The 22986-nt window shown below is 50.1% G+C and overlaps 4 protein-coding genes across 8 annotated transcripts; 2 read left to right on the forward strand and 2 right to left on the reverse strand.

Moving 5' to 3' along the window:
* The first annotated feature begins 40 nt into the window (after window positions 1–40).
* On the forward strand, window positions 41–4725 carry rgp1 (GP1 homolog, RAB6A GEF complex partner 1). Of its 3 annotated transcripts, none has more exons than XM_062449416.1 (10): window positions 41–210; window positions 1104–1210; window positions 1368–1501; window positions 1928–2011; window positions 2187–2336; window positions 2599–2745; window positions 3011–3138; window positions 3370–3547; window positions 4028–4303; window positions 4349–4725. In XM_062449416.1, the coding sequence occupies exons 1-9, from the start codon at window positions 202–204 to the stop codon at window positions 4249–4251; spliced, it is 1161 nt and encodes a 386-aa protein (XP_062305400.1). In that variant the 5' UTR covers window positions 41–201; the 3' UTR covers window positions 4252–4303; window positions 4349–4725. The 3 variants fall into 3 exon arrangements, with proteins under 3 accessions (XP_062305400.1, XP_062305399.1, XP_062305398.1); XM_062449415.1 differs by lacking the exon at window positions 41–210 and adding an exon at window positions 378–733 and having other exon boundaries at window positions 1095–1210; XM_062449414.1 differs by lacking the exons at window positions 41–210; window positions 4349–4725 and adding an exon at window positions 379–731 and having other exon boundaries at window positions 1095–1210; window positions 4028–4322.
* A 594-nt stretch (window positions 4726–5319) lies between these two features.
* msmp1 (microseminoprotein, prostate associated 1) lies at window positions 5320–6153 on the reverse strand. The gene is made up of 3 exons (XM_062449966.1): window positions 6051–6153; window positions 5707–5815; window positions 5320–5500 (listed from the first exon to the last, which is right to left on the reverse strand). Exons 1-3 carry the CDS (start codon window positions 6151–6153, stop codon window positions 5320–5322), a joined length of 393 nt encoding a protein of 130 aa, XP_062305950.1.
* A 2646-nt stretch (window positions 6154–8799) lies between these two features.
* On the forward strand, window positions 8800–18552 carry pik3c3 (phosphatidylinositol 3-kinase, catalytic subunit type 3). Of its 3 annotated transcripts, none has more exons than XM_062449394.1 (26): window positions 8800–9168; window positions 9865–10053; window positions 10268–10411; window positions 10787–10916; window positions 11077–11103; window positions 11812–11898; window positions 11999–12094; window positions 12216–12287; window positions 12429–12533; window positions 13028–13120; window positions 13382–13567; window positions 13661–13800; window positions 13964–14045; window positions 14157–14224; window positions 14300–14405; window positions 14664–14780; window positions 15409–15540; window positions 15981–16109; window positions 16481–16550; window positions 16662–16726; window positions 16849–16933; window positions 17068–17142; window positions 17440–17608; window positions 17691–17781; window positions 17882–18007; window positions 18238–18552. In XM_062449394.1, exons 1-26 carry the CDS (start codon window positions 9104–9106, stop codon window positions 18250–18252), a joined length of 2664 nt encoding a protein of 887 aa, XP_062305378.1. In that variant the 5' UTR covers window positions 8800–9103; the 3' UTR covers window positions 18253–18552. The 3 variants fall into 3 exon arrangements, with proteins under 3 accessions (XP_062305378.1, XP_062305379.1, XP_062305380.1); XM_062449395.1 differs by having other exon boundaries at window positions 14160–14224; XM_062449396.1 differs by lacking the exon at window positions 11077–11103.
* Window positions 18553–20262: 1710 nt separating this feature from the next.
* si:dkeyp-75h12.7 (uncharacterized) lies at window positions 20263–22722 on the reverse strand. Its single transcript, XM_062449967.1, has 7 exons — window positions 22460–22722; window positions 22147–22267; window positions 21558–21727; window positions 21175–21353; window positions 20857–21025; window positions 20529–20659; window positions 20263–20433 (listed from the first exon to the last, which is right to left on the reverse strand). The coding sequence occupies exons 1-7, from the start codon at window positions 22539–22541 to the stop codon at window positions 20263–20265; spliced, it is 1023 nt and encodes a 340-aa protein (XP_062305951.1). The 5' UTR covers window positions 22542–22722.
* Window positions 22723–22986: the final 264 nt, after the last annotated feature.

Raw genomic sequence — 22986 nt, forward strand, 5'->3', positions numbered from 1 at the left:
TTTCAGAATTTAATCACAGTGCCGACAGAAGATCCGTGCCCCGTGAGTCCATAAAGTATGGGCAGTCGACATGCAAATCAATTACAGTAGTTTCAATCTGCACCGAAAATCAACTAATCCTCCGCCTCTCACAGACTGAACCAACTGACGCCGGGAGCGAAGGGGATCTCTGCATCACTGTCCTTATCTCTTTTGCAAGACATGATTTCTGTCATCTATTACACTTATTTAAATATGATATTATATGTAGTTGAGTTGCTGATTTATGTTCTAGAAGAATATGGACAGTTATTCATGTCCCAAACATATTTCGAAGAAGCGCTACTCTCCTTTCTGTAGAAACATTCCCCGTTTTACGCCGAATGTGCCACGGAGCTCGTTTTGGATGGCCAAGAAAACATGTCACTATCGACATTTCTTGTGGGATTACTTTTTTGTTTCAAAATGATAAAAGATTGTACACATAATGACATTTGTTAAATACCAATTGGGGAATTTATGTAATAGCCTTCTCCCAATGCGCTTCCAAATGGCCGTTCATGCAGAATGGTTAAACTTTATAACCCAGGGTTAAAGTGTAGTCGTCCACCTCTAAAACTGAATGTTTTGTTTTCGATTGCAAGGTTCTGTTGAAGTTTAGTGTTCCCCGGTACCAAAAAGAAATTTGTACGGTTCATATTTATATTATTGTAAGATCTCTCTGCTCTCGCATTGATTTCCAAACTTGACCAGTGTAAGTCATATGTGCGGCGAAGGCTAGTTCGTAATTGAAATTCGCAAGTTAGATAGTCTAGCTTGTTACCTTGATGATAATGATATGTTACGAGGAAAGTAGTAAATTGCATTAGCGGGGATTTAGCTAAAAGGTTACAGAGCGAAAATAAGGGTCGTTTGCAGTAAGCAGTGTTATTTGCTGCGCTACTTGCTGCTTTAATCGGCGTTTCTTGCCTATAATAACCAAAACGACTCTCAAGCGTCCTATCCGAGTTAGCTAGAAAATGCTAATTCAGCAAAGTCGAGTCATATTATTGTAGACTGAAGATTACTGTCTAGATTACCCTGTACATAACATTATTCAATTCTCCTGTGTGCAGATGATTGAGGTGGTGGCCTCCATGGCGCGAGGCCCGGTGTTCCTGGCCGGAGAGGCGATGGAGTGCCTCATCACCTTTACAAACCCCATGTCCCACCTCTCCACGTCCGCTAGCAGGTATCAGCAGTAATTCCTCTCTCTTTCTCTCTAGGTACATGCATGTTATCTGGACACAAACACAACACTACCCAGCACATTACCCTGAAATATTCATCACTGTCATACAAGTACCCCCTGGGGGAAAAAAACACTTTTTTTTTTTTTCCTGTGCCAGTGAGATGCTGGCATGGGCCAGCGCCCAGATCCATTGCCAGTTCCACGCTAGCGAGAGCAGGGTGGCACTGCCAGCCCAGGGCACCAAGCAGGACGTCCAGGCGGACAGTGACACTGTCCTGATCCCCAGCAGAGGTGAGGGAGGGATGGACAGAACGGGGAAAGGAAGAGTGGAGTAAAGGAGAGAGATGGGGACTATAGAGGAGTTATGAATATCTTTAAGAATATACTTGACAGTTAATATTTGATGTTTTTCATCATGACTGGTTCATACGTTTAAAAGGGTACTCTTGTCTTCTCTGGTTCTCTCATAAAAGGTTCCAGTCAGCATTGAGAACCATACCTTAACCTTTGTACACCATTGATCCTTTTGCTTTCAGATCATATGACTTGGCTGCTACTGTACAAATCGAGTCTGTCTGAGCCAAGAGTGTAAAAGTCCTTGTGATGCAGATTACAGGCCTAAGCAACACCGCCTGCTCTCAAAAGGGTTTTTTCGGCCCTAAAACCTGGCAACCACTGCCGAAATTTCTCAACGGACTTGTCTCATTCTTTCACCAGGAGAGCGAGGGCAGTGCATGCTGGACACGCCGCCCAAGATACTGTTCTGTGACCTGCGCTTGGACCCTGGAGAGAGCAAAACCTGTGAGAACACAACTCTTGTTCTCTATGACTGTGTCAGGATTGAGAAAGTTGTACTTTTTCACCTCATATCCTCACACTCATACTTGCTCTTTATGCTCAGAACCCCCCCCCCCACCCCCCCAACACTCACACACCCAAGCTCATATCTCCCCTTCCTCTCGTCTCCCTCTACCAGACTCCTACAGCGAGGTGGTACCCAGCGACGGACCCCCCAGTTTTCGGGGTCAGGCAGTGAAGTACGTGTACAAGCTGACCATTGGCTGCCAGAGGGTCAACTCCCCCATTAAGCTGCTGAGGGTTCCCTTCAGGGTCCTGGTCCTGAACGGTGAGCTAAGCTGTCTGTCCTGCCAACTCGCACACGCACAGGTAGACAGAAGACAGAAGTCAAAAAAAGACTTGAACTTGAAGTCACAGAAGCCCAACCAAAAACTGTTAAACATTAAACAGCTTTTTTGTTGTTGTTGTTGTTGTTGTTGTTGGATATCAATCAATTTCAACCGCAACTATCATCTGATCTGAGCAACAGATCAAGGGTGCGCATACTGCGTGGTAAACATGTTGTTTTTGTCCCTCGTGACCTACCGTAGGCATGCCAGAGCCCCCGTTCCCCCAGGACGAGGAGGTGGCCCCCTCCAACCCCTTCCTGGAGGAGGAGGAGGTGGGCCGCAGGGACGCCAGGCCCCTGGAGAGAGCCCTGGAGATGCTGATGATCACCACCTCACGCCGCTACCCCCGTAAGGCCGCCTGTCTGTCTGCCTGCCTATCTGTTTCTGTCTATCTGCCTGCCTGCTTGTGTGGTGGGGAAACCTGTCTGTCCCCCCTCATGCCTGTCTGTTTGTATTCATGTTTTGCCATCTGTATGTCCTATACTGTCAGTGACTGTTGAATTTTTATTTTCCTTTATGCTTCAATCGGTGGTGCTTAAGCAGCATTGCTTGATAGTAACCATCATAGAGTTTGTAAGATTTGTAAATGACCTTTGGCCCCTGTGACTTACAGACCTATTCAACATTACCAACATGAGAGGGAAGGTGGCCAAGTTCTGCATATTCAAGACTGTATACCGGCTAGGGGAGGACATCATCGGCACGTTCAACTTTTCAGAAGGCGATATTCCTTGTTTGCAGGTGTGTGTGTTTTAGTGTATAATGTCTTTTAATGTGGTTTGTCAGAAAATAAGACATTCACGTGTCTAGAGGATTAAATAAGCGTCTGTGTTTGTCTGTCTGTGTGTCTCTGTGTTTGTCTGTGTGTCTCTGTGTGTCTCTGTGTTTGTCTGTGTGTCTCTGTGTTTGTCTGTGTGTCTCTGTGTTTGTCTGTGTGTGTCTGTGTGTGTGTGTTCTGTGTGTCTCCCTCAGTACTCTGTGAGCCTGCAGAGCGAGGAGGAGATCCAGCAGCCGTACCAGCGCCGGCCGGGTCAGCCGCTCAGCACCACGGGTCACGGGCGCCACCTGGAGTCCTGCCTCCACACGGCCTCCAGCCACTTCTCCCTGCCCATCCCCCTCAACGTCACGCCGGGCTTCAGCACAGACATAGGTCAGCCTCTCTCTCTGGACCCGCATCTCGTTTACCATTGAGTCGATGGGTGTCTGTGGGCTTGAAGGGTTCGTTTGGGGTGCGGGTGTATCTGAAGTTGTGTCTGGAAAAAGTCGATACGAACACAGATGCTATAGCGTTTCTGCAAAACCCTAGTTGGGAGGATTACCTATGAATGTCATGTGGCTTGTTTATTTATATATATTATTCAAACTGTCTCAAAATGTCAGACTTTGTGGGGGGGGGGGGTTTGTACTGGTGAATGTTGTCAGTTCGATGGGAATGTTGATTTCCCAGTGTTGCTCGTTATTTGGCATTGCATGACAGCCCAGTAGATGACTGGTATTGAGCAGTTCTTCTATAATCTAACCTGTCCTTGAACGTAGCCAGTCTGCCTACCCAAGCACCCAGCTCTTTAACCACCCTGCCAAACCGCTGATGGCACGGATGTGTATGAATCAAGACTGCCTTTGTTCACAGTGACCCTGAGGTGGAAGCTGCACTTTGAGTTTGTCACCGCCAGAGAGCCTATGGAGCCGCCCACTGTTCTGAAGAACCAATCGGAGGTCACTGTGTGGATGGGGGCGGAGCATGTGGACGTTGACACTTTCAGTTGGGATCTTCCAATCAAAGTTCTCCCCACCAACCCCGCACTGGCATCTCACGTGTCCCAGTTTTCAGGGACCAACAGCATCAATATTTGACTGTGTGAATATGTGTGCTTTTGATGTTTGATATTAACTGACGCTCACTTTGCTGTGTGTGTGTGGTGTGTGTGTGTGTGTGTGTGTGCGTGCGGACACGCGCGCGTGTCTGTCTAAGCAAGGCATGAAGAGTTCTCAGCAGAGGATAAGGGTGAATGTCAGGGACAAAGGACAGTTGTATATGCAGAATCATGCAAAGTTTTTCATAAATGAAGAGAGTATCTTTTCCATTTGATCTCAGTATTTTAACAAGTATGTTATAGCGTGCATCCAGTTGTGTGCACGTTTTCTTCTCTCAGTGACTGAGAGTTGACCAATGTAAAGAGTCGTTTTTACTTTTCTGTATTTCTTGTGTGACTCCCTTTTCAAAACCTGCTGTCTTTCAGCCCCCATGAAATGTTTTTGCAGTTTTTTTATAGTGAACCGGACTGTTTCACGCAGTCAGGAAAATAAAAGCGGTGGTTTTGAATTTGATGAGTAAAACAAGTGCAGAGACCGGGTGATTTCCAACAACGCAGGTAAAGGAAATACTTTTTGAAGGATTTTATTTTTGAGAAAAAGTGAGAAGCGATACAGAACAGGATGCATACAAGAGCCATTATACCATATATATTACTATTGGTGCATATTTACAGTAGTACATCCGTTAATAACTGAAGGCTTACTGTATGTCATACTTTAATTGAATATTCAGTTGCGTTTTGAGAAAAAATGGTGCAGTTTTACCCTCAGTCTTCCAATTTTATACTAGTTTTCTTGGTTGTCCTGTGGTGAGGTGGAAACATACTTCTCAGTTAAGTCAATACAACAGCAGCGTCCCCCATATGTATTACTCCACTGAGAACCGCTATGGACTAAAGCAGCCCTGTCGCCAACAAACCCCCCCCCCCCCCCCCCACATTATTCTAACCCCGTTAATGGTTATGTTTATGCGATATACAAGAAGGGAGAAACTGATAGAGCTATGTTGCACAGACCAGCAGACAGAAAGCGAGACGAGAGGAAGCTTCATTGTGTTCCATCGGGTTCCGCTAGTTCCTTCCGTCTCCCTGGGCCTGAACTGGCGTCCTACCGGCCCCACTCCCCCAGGGGAAGGTTGAAATGACCCCCCTGCCTGGGGTCCAGGAAGTTGTTGTCCCCGGGGGAGCAGGCGAGCCTGGGGTCAGCGGTCTGGACCAGGGACACCTTACAGGTCAGCATCTCCACACGCACCTCACACCACGAGGGGAAGTCCACGGGGCGATGCACTCTGCATGGAGACAGGAGGGAGAGAAGGATTACAATACCGCGACCTGAGCTCTGGTCCTCTACTTGATGAGACGGCATGTGTGTGCTTCTTGTTTGGTTGGTTTGTCAGTTACACAGCCCTGCGTGTCAGTTACACAGCCCTGCGTGTCAGTTACACAGCCCTGCAGGTCAGTTACACAGCCCTGTCGGGGGCATCTCAGTACTCACGTCTCACAGCAACCCACTCCTACTGGGTGCAGACAGGTGCACTGGAGACAGCCGTTCTCCATCCAAGTCTCCCCCAGAGAGAAGTGCTTCCCCTCATACTCACACAACGCTGAGAAGGAAACAGAGAAGAACTCTCCTAAGGATTTCTACAACTGGAGGAATCCAAGCTGATAAAACCAGCTCAAACGCTCGCGATTTAACTTGGATGCGGTCGGACAACTTGACAACCCCTAACAGTCTCCTAAACCATTGTTCAGCCCTGAGATAATCCCTCAGATCTGAAGTGAAGATGTATCGATAAAGAAACGGACTCGAGATGTCCTCTGCAGGAACCGGAATCTCACCTCTGGAGTTGAAGTGACACTGCATGGGTGCCGTGGAGCAGGTGGCCCACAGCAGGGTCCCCATCAGAAGGGTCAGCGGCCAGGTCCTCACAGCGCTCTTCATCTTCTTCTGCTGCCTCTTCCACTTCTGTCAGTCCCCTGTGCTCCTCACACCTTCATATATACCTCCTCCGGATCTTTACGAGCGCGGGGGGCAGGGGTGGGTCCGGACGCCACCCCCGCTTGGACGGGGGGGCGTAGAGAGGGACGCCACAAGGAGGGGAGGCGTGTGTGTGTGGTTTGGGGGTGGTGGTGCTGGTGGTGTGGTGGTGGAGGTGGGGAGGAGGCTGCTGGGGGGGGGGGGGTGAGGGGAAAAAGGCTGTGTCTTGGCACAGTTTTGGCACTCCGGAGATCACCGCGCTGCGCTCCGTCGGGCATGACCCCCTTAAATGATAGAAACACTGACACATTGGGCTATGACTAAGAGGGAGGGATGGAAGAGAGGTGAGAGAGGGAGGAGAGAGGTGAAGGGGGGAGGAGACAGAGGTGAGGTCCAAAGAGAACCAGTAAAGTAGGGAATGGCTGACATGGTTGGCCTGACATGATTCAGACTGGGTCTGAGGCTTTCAGGCCCTAAGTCCTTCGTTCTTCTTCAAAAAGCGACACAACGTCAACGATTAAACCACTAGTCCACATGTGTTCTGTATGATTGTACGATGCCGTTTCATCTTTACCCACCAGATGTGTAACTGTGGTTACTAAGAGCTGTAACACGCAAACATGTGTGCACAGACACACATGCATGCATGTATGTATACACACATATGCACCGGCCTACTGCTTTCACTGACCCCTATCTGCCTCCTTTGGAAGATAGCGTGAGCTCATGTTGATGATGTCATGGCAGTGTCTCCACACTGTGACCTCATGCAGGTTCTATCCAGCGCGACGACCCCAGGAGGAGCAGACACACACACACACACACACACACACAGGAGAGGATGGATGAAGACTGGATGTTTGGGAGGAGGAAGCTCATAAAAACAGGATTAGACTTTTATAGAGCTATGGCTCCTGGTACAGGTGTCTGTGTGTGTCTGTGTGTGTGTGTGTCTGTGAGCGTGTTTGTGTGTCAGTGACTACAAGATGTGAGAGATTATTTGTTGGAGTAAACACAGGCGGACATCCACAGGTCCATCCTCTCCTGTCATGTGACTGTCTGGATGGGGTGGTGGAAGTCATCCTTGGTCATGTGACCATCTGACAACGGGAGGTCCGAGGTTGCTAGCGCCACGGCAACGCTCCCTGAGCCTAAACCAAACATGAGCTCATCTTCACTTTCACTATCAACTCTTGAGCTTAGAGATCATAGGAAAAACCTGCAATGAGGGAATGGACCATCTCAGAGAGAAGAGGGGGCCCCGGGGCCTCACAAGGCTGTTTTATGTGCATGTTCCCTCATTCTCCAGCAGTAGTCAAAGAGTGTTGATGGGTCTCCTTCCTTGGCCAGGGGTGCTACCACATAGATTGGAATGTCTTCTTGTGTCTGTTTGTGTGTGTGTGTGTGTGTGTGTGTTCAAAATGACTCAGTTGTCCCTCTGTATCTACGCAGATATTTCAACTTCACTTCCAAAGGGGTCTTGGGCCCTGTGACACCAACTCCTCACCAGCATAACAGCAGTTTTGGTTTCTCCTCTATATCAAAGCCCAAGGGTCCTATACGACTAAGCTGGAGATGGATCGTCACCCTGCTCTGAAGAGGTGTTGACTAGGGAGGTGTTCTTTTCCATCTTGTATCTTTACTTCATGATGAAGTGTGTATTGCGCACACACCCCGCCGGTCCTCATGGGTGTTAAGTAACTGGTGGCATGTGTGTGCGTTTATTGGTGACATTTTGACACTGACATTTCAGAGAACTGTCATCATGGTAGTTTTCTAGACTTTTCTGCAGATGGTGTCATCATCACCATAAACAGGTCTCTGTCCGGCAATGTTCATTAAAAACATGTTTCCTGGATAACATGTTTGTTTATTGTAGGACGTTGAAGAAGCGATGAAAATATGTGGTGTGGAGACTTGCCGAGGAATGATTAGGAAATGAGACGTAATGTTCCTGCCTTCCAGACTACTAGTCCCAGACGCCACCGGTAACCACAGCAACACCAATTTACCCCTACAATAATTTTACCATATAAACCACTACAGAACGCTTTTCATCACAACATCAACACAGGAACGCATCTGCATCAGACAGCAGTTTTCCAATATACACACAAACACACACACACACCCTACTGTGAGCCTGTCGCCTGCCACACCAGGTAAGCAATGGGGCTTGTCCATTTTAACAGCTATTTAATAATTAGTGGAGCGTGGCGACCTGGCACACGGCTACGATTAGACCTTCCTTACGGACTGAGTCATCCCTCAAAGTTATATAAACTGGGATTCAAGGAGGGGTCAGAGACAGTTCTGGAGAGAATAGAGCGGAGAGAACACCTAATGTAATGCCTACTTTAGCCATTATACTTGAAACATTGTATGGTTAAAACATTGATAATATGATTTATATGCTTAAGAAATTGTGTAAAGCAAGACATCAAATTAGGAGTATATCGCTTTAACGTTTGATTTAAGACTCCGCCCCAATGTCATTTTTTTCATCCAGGAAGAAAGTTAACATTTTAAGGCTCGACAAATCGACTCTTGAGTAAAACGATTGACGGCGATGTCTCTTGTTGACAGTTAATCGGCTAACGATTGCTTTTCCCTGACACAAGCTTTCGGTTGTTGCGTTTGCTGACAAAAACACAACATCATGCCCGGACAGACGCCTTCTTATAATGTCATTCCTTAAAATCAAGACTATCAAATATTTATTGTGATATTTGGATAGATCTATTTTCTAACTAATTTATAGACCATTGTTGTCCTGGTTTGAATATGCCAACTAGCTAGTTAGCTATAGCTTACCAGACAGCTTTAGGGTATTCGAAGTGAGCAGAGGCCTTGTTCGAAGCCCTCTGCTCGAATACAATCTGAAACTGTTTTAGTGTGTTTTATTTTCTGGAAGATGGACACAGAGAAGTTTAACTATGTCTACAGCTGTGACTTGGATATCAATGTTCAACTCAAAATGTAAGTGGTTTGGTTTGATAAGTAATTCAGTAAGGCTATTCAAAGCCAACTGGTGAAGATGTCATCAAATCCCTATGTTTAGCTTCCTCGTAGAAGATGCTGATAGTATGTCAACTCTAACAAGATAGACTACTTATAATTCATATTTTAGTAACTGGCCCTAACGCGTCTCGGTTACGTTAGTTGTTTGTTGAATATTTACGCAAGCGAGCTCGGCAACTATGACAAGTATATCAGGCATAACGTGCCCTGCGAGGGCTCTTAGAACACAATCTGTTCGTTGTTGACATCATGCACATTCCACCATGGGCTCGCGGGCCTCTCGTGACGACCGTTAACAAGCCGAGTACCACCGAATGGGTATAGTAAAATGATATTCATAATTCTCAACAAACCATGCGATGTTTCGCTGCTTGTTATGATCGGGAATAAAATGGTCTTATGTCACATGAGTTATCGCAACTGTTAACCTCAGTCAGTGCACTGACTGCTTCACTTAAGCTCACTGAAGTCATTGCTCACTATTGGTAAACACCGGTCAACCCCTGCAAAAAAAAGACAGTTGAACACTTAAAACGTCCCCTTCAGTTAAAAACGAATATTTTATCATCTATTTTCTCATCCACTTCCCCCATCTCTCAACCCTAACCCCCCCCATCCTCCTCTCTCTTCCTCCTCTCACCCTTTCTCCTCTAGAGGCAGTCTTGAAGGCAAGAGGGAACAGAAGAGCTACAAGGGTCTACTCCAAGACCCTATGCTACGCTTCTCTGGTCTCTACCAGGAGAACTGCTCCGACCTGTACGTCACATGCCAGGTGTTTGCTGAGGGCAAGCCCCTGGCGCTGCCAGTACGGACCTCCTACAAGGCCTTCAGCACACGCTGGAAGTGAGTGTACAGGAAGAAAACACACATACACACTGGAACACTGGAAAATAGTAAATAAATCACTGTTTCTGTATCTAATATCCCAACAGAGTGTCTGTCTGACAAGCCTTCATGACTTTACAACATCATTGTATACTTCCATCCCTCTTTAACTCCCTCCCACACTCTCCCTCCATCCTTCTCTCCATGTCTCCCCCCCCCCCCCCTCCCTCAGCTGGAACGAGTGGTTGCGGCTGCCGGTCAAATACCCCGACCTGCCCCAGAGTGCCCAGGTGGCCCTCACAGTGTGGGACGTGTACGGGCCGGGCAGGGCCACGCCTGTGGGCGGGACCACCGTCACCCTCTTCGGCAAATATGGGTGAGTGACCGTGTGCGTGTCATGCATATATTCAAAGCAAAGCACATGAATAAGTCATGTAAAGGTGATGCATTTTAAGACTATTCTGACACTAGCTACAAGTTGGGTGCCTCTCTCCCTCTTTCCATCTCTCTACCACTCTCCCTCTCTCTCTCTCCCCTCTCTCTCTCTCTCCCTCTCTCTTTCCCTCTCTCCCCTCTATCTTCCCTCTCTCTCCCCCCTCTCTCTCCCCCCCTCTCTCTCTCTCCCTCTCTCTCCCACCACCCCCCTCTCTCTCTCTCTCTCTCTCTCTCTCTCTCTCTCTCTCTCTCTCTCTCTCTCTCTCTCTCTCTCTCTCTCTCTCTCTCTCTCTCTCTCTCTCTCTCTCTCTGACAGAATGTTCCGGCAGGGGATGCATGACCTGAAGGTGTGGCCAGGGGTGGAGGGGGACGGAAGTGAGCCGACCAGCACCCCAGGACGCACCAGCAGCAGCCTGGCAGAAGACCAGATGGGCAGACTGGCCAAGGTGGGCACTGAGGGCAGGAGAATGGGAGGTGTGTGTGTGTAAGAAGCAGAGCTAGAGGTTAGGCGGTAAAGAGCATATTTGATGGAGTGGGCATTGTGTGCTTGGTGTGTGTGAGATAACCTCTTGTAACAGGGTGTATCTAAAACGTGGTCTGTTCCAGGGCCCTGACCTGCAGATACTAAGTGATGTGAGTACAGGCTTTGGGAGGAGAGCCGGTGGAACGCTGGCCGTGTGTGAATGCGCGTGTGTGTGCGTGTCTATATCTGTGTGTACTTATTAGGGTCTCTCATAAGTGCTACTGGTGCAGCCAATTGCCACAGTCTATTTAGTGAAGTGCATGGATTGTCTGTGTGTGTGTGTGAGAGAGAGAGACATATTGCCTGTTTTTTCTCTTGTCATTTAGATAGGAGAGTAGCAAGTTTGTCTAGTTAGAACATTCGTTTAATCTGTTTAAGTCCTTTTACAGTAAATGTTGGGCAAACTAAACCCAGTGTCTACGACTGGCTGTACATCATTGAGCCTGGGGATGTTGGTGTGAACAACTACTAACTAGGCCTACCACTCAGGGCTTGGGGGTGGGGGTCTTCAGTAATGGTGTGCTTGTGTATTCCAACACCCACACTGACTGACTCTCTAAGAGGATTGGCTGTTGTGTGTGTGCGTTCCAAAACCTGGATTGGCCACTGGCACCCAAGCTGCGCTCTGGTTGGCTGTGTAGTGACACCGCATGTTAATGCTTTAACGTTGGCTCAGTTGCTGTACTTTTGGTGCTAACCTCTATCCATCTCTCCTGTTGCTCTGTCTTTCTGTACCCCCTTTCCTTCTCTCTCTCTCTCACTCGCTCTATCTTTCTTCCCTCCCTCCTGTCTTTCTCTCTCTTCTTCTCTCTCTCCAGTTGACAAAGGCTCATAGACAGGGTCACATGGTGAAAGTTGATTGGCTAGACCGTCTGACCTTCAGGGAGATCGAGATGATCAACGAGGTGCGTTTGATTTATGCTACGGTTCGAAACCTTGTAACTGCTAAGATGTACACATCTCAGTGTCAAACCGAATCAAGAGCACCCTTTATCACTTCAACAGAGTGAGAAACGCAGCTCCAACTTTATGTATCTAATGGTGGAGTTTCCTCGCGTCAAAACGGGAGAGAAAGAGTACAGCATTGTGTACTACGAGAAGGTAGGTATTACACAGTACAGTGGTATAACATGTATCCACCCAGAGCTGTGTGTGCTCGATGGGTCGTCGGTGGGATGGTCTGATTGGTTCACGTACTCTCCTTGGCCCCTCCCACTTCCAGGATGGGGACGAATCCTCTCCTGTTCCCACAAGCTCTGATATCGTCAAAGTCCCAGACCCACAGATGTGCATGGTGAGAGACCACACACACACACACACACAGAGGCTATGAGCCGTCGTCGATGAGGTTTATTAGGATGATCAACACTTCAAGTCGGAGCGTTTTGAGACGTGGTTGACGTTCTGCCTTTTTGTCCCTCCTCCCTCGCCGTAGGAGAACCTGGTGGAGAGTAAACACCACAAGCTGGCCCGCAGCCTGCGCAGCGGCCCCTCTGACCACGACCTCAAACCCAACGCTGCCACCAGGGACCAGCTCAACGTCAGTACCTCTGCTAGTTTGTGTGTGTGTGTTGATGTCAGTTCAGACCATCAGGACATAAGCTAGTATGTGTGTGTGTGTTGATATCAGTTCAGACCCTCAGGGCCTAAGCTAGTGTGTGTGTGTGTGAGTCAGGTGGCTGAGCGGTGAGGGAATCGGGCTGGTAATCCGAAGGTTGCCAGTTCGATTCCCGGTCATGCCAACTGACGTTGTGTCCTTGGGCAAGGCACTTCACCCTACTTGCCTCGGGGGAATGTCCCTGTACTTACTGTAAGTCGCTCTGGATAAGAGCGTCTGCTAAATGACTAAAAAATGTAAATGTGTGTGTGTTGATATCAGTTCAGACCCTCAGGACATAAGCTAGTGTGTGTGTGTGTATGTGTGTTGATATCAGTTCAGACCATCAGGACCTAAGCTAGTGTGTGTGCATGTATGTTTATGTATATTAGTGTGTGTTTCTCAGTACACCCACACTAGTCTATCTCTCGTCTCAGATCATAGTGAGCTACCCTCCCACCAAGCAGCTGAGCTCCGAGGAACAGGACCTGGTCTGGAAGTTCCGTTACTACCTCACCACCCAGGAGAAGGTCTGTGCTCTCCCCTCCTCCCCCGTGTGTGTGTGTGTGTGTGTGTGTGTGTATGGATGTGGGTGTGGGTGCACTCATTCTGTGACGCAACCAGCTGATTTACCTGTAAACATGTTAACACCTGTGTGTGTGTGCACACGTTACACAGCAAGATAGGCTTGCCTCCTTTCCATGAAGCAAACAGCTGATTTACTGTTTGTTAACACCTGTGTGTGTGTGTGTGTGTGTGTGTGTGTCCATCCACCTCTCCCCTTCATCCAGGCGCTGACTAAGTTCCTGAAGTGTGTGAACTGGGCTCTGGCCCAGGAGGCCAAGCAGGCCCTGGAGCTGTTGGGGAAGTGGAGGCCCATGGACGTGGAGGACTCCCTGGAGCTGCTCTCCTCCCAGTTCACCAACCCCGACGTCCGCCGCTACGCCGTGGCCCGCCTCCAGCAGGCCGACGACGAGGTGCGTGTGTGTGTGTGTGTGTGTGTGTGTGGGGGTTTAATGTTGAAGTTAACCAGGACACCCCCCCCCCCCCCCCTCTCCTCGGTGTTCCAGGACCTTCTGATGTACCTGCTCCAGCTGGTCCAGGCTCTGAAGTACGAGAACTTCAACGACATCCAGGGAGGGCTGGAGCCGGGCAGCAAGAGGGACTCCCAGGGCCTGGGAGAGAGCTCCACGCTGGGGGACCTGGACAGGTCAGCAGGGGGGGGGGGGGTCTGGGTCTGGAGGACCAAGGTCCAGCCTCGTACAGAAGAGCACTTCTGTGAAACTTGCATGCTGATTCTCTAAATTATATCAGGGGCATCATGTTCTTAAATGTGCTGACCTGTGTGTGTGTTTGTGTGTGTGTGTGTACAGTTCCCAGGTCCAGACAGGACCCTCAGTGCCCTCACCTGCTACACAGAAGGGCAAGGAGGGAGCGGACAACGAGAGCCTGGAGGTAAGAGGCAGGGGAGAGGAAGAGGGAGGGGAGAGGAAGATGGAGGGGGGGACAGAGGGAGGAATCTTACTCATGAAGAAAACCAAACAGTTTGTTCTTCCTCCTGTGCAGCAGGATCTGTGCACCTTCCTCATCTCCAGAGCCTGCAAGAACTCAACCCTGGCCAACTACTTGTACTGGTGAGTGAGTGTGTGTGTGAGTGTGCATGTGCACACCTGTGTGTGTGTGTGGTAACCCAGTGTGCTCCTCCTCAGGTACGTGATCGTGGAGTGTGAGGACCAGGACACCCAGCAGAGAGACCCCAAGACCCACGAGATGTACCTGAACGTCATGAGGAGGTTCAGCCAGGCTCTGCTCAAGGTCAGGCTGCCAGCACTGCTGGAACAGTCACACACACACACACACGCTCTCGCCCTCCTAGACACACACACCCTGGGCCACTGAGCCTCCGTTTAAACACACCTTTGCTCAGGGATTTGAGTTGAAATCACACATCCTCTCCTCTTAGACCCTTTTCCACTCTCTCCCTGTCCATCTCCGCTCTTCCTCCCTCACTGTCTCTCTCCATTGTCCCTCTCTCTCCCTCTTTCTTGCTCTCCCTTTCTCTGGCTCTCTCAGGGTGATAAGAGTGTGAGGGTGATGCGCTCCCTGCTGGCCTCCCAGCAGACCTTCGTAGACAGACTGGTGATGCTGATGAAGGCTGTGCAGAGAGAGAGCGGCAACCGCAAGAAAAAGGTAGGACACACACACACACTCTCACACACACACACACACACACAGGACGGTCAGGTGGAGCAGTCGGGTAGAGTGAGACAGGCTCAGAGCCCCTCTCTGGTAGAGTGAGACAGGCTCAGAGCCCCTCTCTGGTAGAGTGAGACAGGCTCAGAGCCCCTCTCTGGTAGAGTGAGACAGGCTCAGAGCCCCTCTCTGGTAGAGTGAGACAGGCTCAGAGCCCCTCTCTGGTAGAGTGAGACAGGCTCAGAGCCCCTCTCTGGTAGAGTGAGACAGGCTAAGAGCCCCTCTCTGGTAGAGTGAGACAGGCTCAGAGCCCCTCTCTGGTAGAGTGAGACAGGCTCAGAGCCCCTCTCTGGTAGAGTGAGACAGGCTCAGAGCCCCTCTCTGGTAGAGTGAGACAGGCTCAGAGCCCCTCTCTGGTAGAGTGTGAGAGGCTCAGAGCCCCTCTCTGGTAGAGTGAGACAGGCTCAGAGCCCCTCTCTGGTAGAGTGAGACAGGCTCAGAGCCCCTCTCTGGTAGAGTGAGACAGGCTCAGAGCCCCTCTCTGGTAGAGTGAGATAGGCTCATAGCCCCTCTCTCTGGCACCATGATGAAGCCTTGTAACGTGGCGGCGCCCCCTGTGTGTCAGACGGAGCGCCTGCAGGCCCTGCTGGCCGACAACGAGAAGGTGAACCTGTCTGAGATCGAGCCCATCCCCCTGCCCCTGGAGCCCCAGGTCAGGATCAGGGGCATCGTGCCCGACACCGCCACGCTCTTCAAGGTGAGACACCACCCTGGAGACACATCCTCCCCCTCTGTCTCCTTCATCCGTGCCCCTCAACAACCGTGTCCCTCCTCATCCTCCCTCCCTTCTCCATCTCCTCCTCTGCCTTTCTCCTTCTAGACCAGGGGTGGGCAACCCTGGTCCTCAGGTGCCCCTGTCCTGCATGTTTTAGATGTTTCCCTGCTCCAGCACACCTGTTTCAAATTAATGGGTTGTTATCAAGCTCTGTAGAAGCCTGCTTATGACCATTCATTTGAATCAGGTGTGCTGGAGCAGGGAAACATCTAAAACATGCAGGACAGGGGCACCTGAGGACCAGGGTTGCCCACCCCTGTTCTAGACGTTTCTCTCTTCTATTTGAAAACGTATGGTAAGAGGTGGTTACACCCTCTCCACCACCACTAACCAGTAACCTCCCGTGTGTTCTCCTCCGTCAGAGCGCCCTGATGCCGGCCAAGCTGATCTTCAAGACGGAGGACGGGGCCATGTACCCCGTCATCTTCAAGCACGGGGACGACCTGAGACAGGACCAGCTCATCCTGCAGATCATCTCCCTCATGGACAAGGTTTCAACACACTCACACACACACACACACACTCTCCACATATGCTAGGTGATCATAGCTAACCCGTAGTACACAGTCAGTACTGGTCCTTGCTATAGGCGACATAGGCAGCCGCCTAGGGCAGCATGAAGAGGAGGGGTGGAAATTTCCCCGAGTGCATACAATTTTCAAGTAAGTTTTTTCAAATGCACTACCAGCAGAGGGCGCCAACCGCGGCATGTCATATGTCCGTGGTGGGGGGGTAGAGACAAGCCTTGCCTAGGGTGCCAAATGTGCTAGGACCAGCACTGTACACAGTAGCCATATTTAAGCAGGTGCAATGTGTGTGCCTTTATAAGAGACACACAAGTGATATTTGCTTTCTCTCTCAGCTCTTGAGGAAAGAGAACTTGGACCTGAAGTTGACCCCATACAAAGTTCTGGCCACCAGCACCAAACACGGCGAGCACCGTTTTGTGTTTTCTTCATATATATATATTTTTTTTATATCTCTGGACAGGAAGTGTGCAACGTGATCTTTGACCTTGTACGTTTTGTGCTAACCCTTTTCAGGGTTCATGCAGTTTGTCCAGTCAGTTCCTGTGGCAGAGGTACTGGCCACCGAAGGCAACATCCAGGTAGGAAATTGTTCAAACTTTTGAGTTATTTTGGATACCTTCTGTGTCTGAGTAGAAACTGTCAACAGTCTTGTTCTTACTTCAATTCTTAAACTATATTATTGTTTTGCTCTTCTCATTAGAGCTTCTTCAGAAAACACGCCCCTAGTGAGAAGGGGCCCTATGGCATCAGCCCAGAGGTGATGGACACCTACGTTAAGAGCTGTGGTGAGTGCTCTCCCTCTAAGGCCCTCCCACTTCACCGCCACTGGCCATCCTATTGGTCAAAGTGTCACTCATGCAACCATGCTGTCCAATAGAACTGAGTCCAGCGATATCTCTCTGTTTTTCCTTTAACCCAGCTGGTTACTGCGTCATAACGTACATCCTTGGAGTGGGAGACAGACATCTGGACAACCTGCTACTAACCAAGACCGGTAACAGACCAACACACACGCTAAGGAGAGTTACACTTAACTTCATGTCAGAACGGTTAGGGAATCAGGCTAGTAATCAGAAGGTTGCTGGTTCGAATCCCAGCCGTGCCAAATGACATTGTGTCCTTGGGCAAGGCACTTCACCCTACTTGCCTTGGGGGGAATGTCCCTGTACTTACTGTAAGTCGCTCTGGATAAGAGCGTCTGCTAAATGACTAAATGTAAAATGTAATGTAAATGTAACTTCCAGTTCCCTACTCAAACATTCTCTCCCCGTCTGCCTCCGTCTCCCTTCAGGGAAGTTGTTCCATATTGACTTTGGCTACATCCTGGGTCGCGACCCCAAGCCCCTCCCCCCGCCCATGAAGCTGAGCAAGGAGATGGTGGAGGGCATGGGGGGCATGCAGAGCGAGCAGTACCAGGAGTTCAGGAAGCAGTGTTACACTGCCTTCCTTCACCTCCGCAGGTAGGGGAAACACACACACACACAGACAGTCCCTTCCACACTGTGACATCAGCAGCTTACAGACTCCTCCCCCTCTCCCCAGGTACTCCAACCTCATCCTGAATCTGTTCTCTCTCATGGTGGATGCCAACATTCCTGATATAGCACTGGAGCCCGACAAGACTGTTAAGAAGGTGAGAGGACACACACACACACCCTCCTTGTAAAGCAGACACCAACCTCGCTATATTGGTTCGTTACCATCAAACGCGTTCTGTCCCCTCCCCTATCCAGGTGCAGGACAAGTTCCGATTGGACCTGTCGGACGAAGAGGCGGTCCACTACATGCAGAGTCTGATAGACGAGAGTGTGGGGGCTCTGTTTGCTGCTGTGGTGGAGCAGATCCACAAGTTCGCCCAGGTGGGTTCACCTCTCTAAGAGTTGATGTCACCCTCGTATTAATCCCTGATCTTAAATTCTGTAATCCAGGTGTTTTAACTCATCTTGTAACCCTAAGTGCTCTGTGTGTGTATGTGAGTGTGTATGTGAGTGAGTGTGTGAGTGAGAAAGGGAAAACAAGAGTGTTTAAGAAAGACCAGAGCCAGGCAGTGTGTGTGTTAATGTGAGGTGTGTGTGTGTCGTCTCTGCAGTACTGGCGCAGATGAACAGAACCGACGAGATTCGAGTGAACTGGCAAAAACCATGGAGGGAGCGAGAGCACTGTTGCCGTAGAAACCGAAGGCCCCCCATCCTGCCGTGTCCCTGCAGGTGCCAGGTGTGTGTGTGTGCACGCGCGTGAGACACGGCTGTTCCGCTGAACAGAGGCCAAGAGTGCAGTGCCAACCTCTACTGCAAGACAGCAAAACATGGACTGATCATGCCTTTGTTATGTTAGCGTTTGTATATATTATATATAATGAAAATTCAATGTATGGCCAAATAAACAACACACTTCTGATACACTAGCGAGACTGAGTCAGTGGCATCATTTTCTCATGTGTTTACAGGTCAGTACACCAAAGAGTGTCAATTCTAAACCAGCGGTCTTCAGCCCTGGTCCTCAGGGCCCACTGTCCTGCATGTTCTAGATGTTTCCCTGCTCCAACGCTCCTGATTCAAATGAACGGGTCGTTGAGCTCGACAAAGACCCGTTCATTTGAATCAGGAGCGTTGGAGCAGGGAACCTCTAGAACCTAGCAGGACAGTGAGGCCCTGAGGACCAGGGCTGAAGACCAGCTGGACTATTAGAATTCGCACTCACCAAGCAGGCGTCTGTCGATAGTATATGTCACTTTAGCTGTGTGAGTCATTGAGCAAAAGGACTCAGCATTTCTTGTCAGGAGGCGCATGGAAGTCAATAGCATTCAGACCTTCACTTTAACACAGTGTGGAAAAACACCTAATCTAACATGACATGGATGGATTCAAGTGCCCAGTCTGCTAATCATGCGTTCTCTGTCTCTCTCTCTCTCTCTCTCTCTCTCTGTGTGTGTCTCTCTCGCTCTCTCTCGCTCTCTCTCGCTCGCTCTCGCTCGCTCTCTCTCGCTCTCTCTCTCTCTCTCTCTGATCAGGGATTAGCCCAGGGTAGGAAGAAAGGATGGCTGCATTGTGGAGGATTAAAACGTGGCCGTAGTTACGGGGGAGGGGGGGCGGGGGGCATCACTGAGGGGGTTCCACCCGACTGACTGCAAATACAGCTTAACCAATAAAAAGCTGGTCCAGAATTGTTAGAGGTCTGAGATTTCTCTGTTGGAACTTGGAGGGGATGACTGTACGACTGACAGGGTTAGGGTTTGGCCCCGCTCCCCCCCCCCGCTAATATACACATCAACATCTTATGTCGAGAAACTCAGTGTCCATATCCTGATGGCGAGCACCCCCCGCGGTTTCCAAATGTTCCGGAAAAGGTGCAGCGGGCAGCAGAAAGGGAATGAGAGAGGGTGTCCTTTGCTCCGGGTCCCAGGATGGGGGGGCGATGAGCGGGGGGGGGGGGGGGGGGGGGGGGGTTAGAGGCAACAGTGACTCAGCGAATGAAGAAAACAACCGCTTGTTAGAGAATGTGAGGAGGTATGGGCAGAACATATGTCGGCGGAGGGGGGCGAGGGCGGTGATGCCAAAAGTTTGAGTTTGTTTCGTGTTGATTAATGGGTGGTCTGGACCGTACCACCGCTGAAGAAGAGGGCTGTGAGCCAGCAAGTGGGCTGTGGGGAGATTTAGAGGGTTCTGAATGTTCCACGGTGAACAGCACCCCATAATCAATATCTCTGGAATCAAATGTTGTTGGGTTTTTTATCCCATCTCTGAGCCTCACCTCTGTAGATGGCACCGGGCTCTGGCTCAGAGCCTGGTACCTCCTCCTCCAGAACCTTGAGATCCCTGGACTGGACCAGCATCTCTGCTCCCTCTCCACCTTCTCTCCCTCTCTCAGAGCTGGATCCAAACCTCCCAGAGCTCCCCCGGAAGCCTCTGGTTGCCTGGCGATGAAGGCTCCGCCTCTGGTTGCCTGGCGATGAAGGCTCCGCCTCTGGTCCTGGGTGCTGAGATGGAGTCTTTGTGGCACGGGTCGACGTAGTGAAGAGAGGTACACTGTTGGGTTGGGTGATGTGCTTGTGGCTTGACACCAGGCCGCTGAGCTCCATCCCTTCACGGCCCGAGTTCAGCCCCACGTGGGCTCACTAGGAAAGGGGGCTGAGAATGCACTCGTCCCCCAGGCTCGAGGCCTGCTCCTGGGTGTCCGTGTTGACGTAGGCGGAGGAGGAAAGGATGGACATGCGATCTTCTAGAACCTCCAGGTGGACGTCACTGAGGTGGACGGCGTCAGTGGACACAGGCTCATAGAGGGACACCTAAAGAATACACACACACACAGTCAGTGTTTAGTTACGTGTGTGTGTAAACAGTAAATGAAGGTAAAAAGAGAGTGAGTTACATCAGAGGGTACCAGCGCCTTGGGGAGCTCCTCTGTCATGTCCGGTGTGCGAGTCCGTCTCAGAAGGACCAGGAGGAGGAGGAGGGGAGGGAAGAGGAGGGCACAACTCACCCCCGTCCACACCCACACAGGCTGCTGATAACCTGCACATCCAGACAACAGCACGCTGACCTTACACACCTCACACTGCTTACAAACACTGACAAGCCTGAATCTCAACATCTTGGAATGTCCAGTCAAAATGGCGGCAGGATACGGAAGAACAGATCGGTTGTGAGATCATTTCCTGGTCATGGGGCCAAGCATTCACCAATCCCAGTGTTGCAGATTGAGGCCTCACCTGGTCTCGGGGCTGTGGGGACACACTGGGGAGGTGAGGAGGGGGAGGATGCTGGGGTGAAGGAGCGGGGTTGGAGGGAGAAGTTGGCCACAGCGCAGAAGACTTGTCCTGCAGCCAGATCTGAGAACTCCTCCCTGGCCACCACGTCCAGGGTCCACACAGTCCGCCTCTACAAAGAAATCAGCCAATCACAGCGGAAGTTAGTAAACGGAATCTCACAGCGAGCCAATCACAGCGGAAGTTAACAAAATAATCAAATTACAGAGACTGTAACAATACAGAAACACACAGTGAGAGAGGTGTTAGGAAGAGGAGTACCTGGTATTGGGAGAGGTTGAGCTGGTTGTAGACGGTGATGGTGGTCCAGGGGTCGATGAACTCTGACACAGGACAGCAGCTCCTCAGAGAGCACCTCCTGCTGGCTGAACATGGGAACTGCACCTCCACAACCAGCACAGCCTTGTCCAGGGAGACGGAGACCGAGGGAGGGCTGAAGACTGGGAGTTAGAAACACAGTGAAGAAGAAAAAACACATTAAGCACACAAACTAACATCACTATCAGTAAGCTAAATTACTATTTCAGATATACAATAGGCTACTTTTTGGCATTGGTAAGATATCTATGCCAATAGACCCCTGTAGATATGGTGTTCACAGATGATGAAGCATGCATGGAAGTGTGTGCTTTCCCGGTACTGACTGAAGTCCTCGTGGTCCAGGGAGCGTGGCTCTGTCCACACCAGGTCCTGTGGGCCCACATGCAGCCCCAGGCGGATCAGGTGGTACAGGTTCAGGTCCGGGAAGACTCGGGTCAGGTCACAGTGGGGGGACGACACACGCACACACCCTGTCACGTTCAGCCATGGCTCACTGGAGCGCGCGCACACACACACACAAATTAGCTTTTTGCATAAATTCAAAGAAGAAAACTCTCCTTTAAAACCTTCACATATACACACACATTTGGACTTTGGGCTGTGGTGATAATGTAAATGTGTAGCATCTCTTCTCTCCTGCTACCACTTTCCCTCCTCTGCTCTCGATTTCTCCTTCCTCCCTCAACCATCTCCTCTTCCACTTCCCCTCTCTCGCTCTCAACCCATCTCCATCTTACTCAACCTCTTCTCTAAAACACTACCATCATCTACTTCCTCTCGTTTTCTCTGAGGACAATGTGAGGCTCAGACACGTGCTGGGTGTACATAACCCTCCGGCATTCATTCGGTCTGATTTTCCGTAAGCTCCGTGGTGTGTGCGCGTGTGTGTGCGTGTACTGAGCTCAGGCCCACCCCTGCTGTTTGGTCTGGACGGTGTAGGTGGTGTTTGGGTTGTCCAGGGAACAGCTCCACCACAGGAGGTAGCTTAAGTCCAGGGAATCCACCGTGCTGTCACACTTGGAACTGTGCGACCCTGGAGACAGGCACGCAACAGGCAGCCCCAAATAGAACAGTCACTGACTGGCCCGTCTCAGACATAGACACACCGAAGCATACACAAACCCTACTGGACATTGACTCGATCAATCAGACGAGGCTGTGTAAACAATTTATGAAGTGTGACAGGAATATGTTTTAGGTAGATCTCTCTCTCACACACACACACCTGTGAAGAAGAAAGCGGCATCCACAAAGACTCCCAAGAACACGCTCAACTGGAGGATTCTTGTCGCGCCTGTGGTCCCCATGGAAACCAGCTGTACCGGATGAACTTTGTTCTGGAGGAGAAGAAGAATCCATTAGAACTCCCAACAGAACCAGAACTCCGTCCTCCATGGAACATTCTGTACACACGTACAAACAAACTCAGAGCAGCACACCAAGATTCAAGAGCAAGATCAACTGATGTGAAAACTGTGACGAAACACTTACCTGTGCGGATGGAGGAGAGATTGACGGGCAGGTGACGACGGAGACCGATGACAGAGGACAGGAAGAGCTCAGGACACACGGCTTTTATAGAGCTCTGTGGGTGAGGAGGGGAATCGCTCGCGCCTGAAGGGGAAGATGAAGGGAGGGAGGATGAGAGAGAAGGTGACAGAAACCTGCTGGAGACCCAATATGGATTCACTGTCTGCTTACTGTGAGAGACAAGAAAACCCCTGGGGTTTTCCAATGAAACTTAAGGGCTTC

Source organism: Osmerus eperlanus, chromosome 23, assembly GCF_963692335.1.
Source record: "Osmerus eperlanus chromosome 23, fOsmEpe2.1, whole genome shotgun sequence".
NCBI lineage: Eukaryota > Metazoa > Chordata > Actinopteri > Osmeriformes > Osmeridae > Osmerus > Osmerus eperlanus.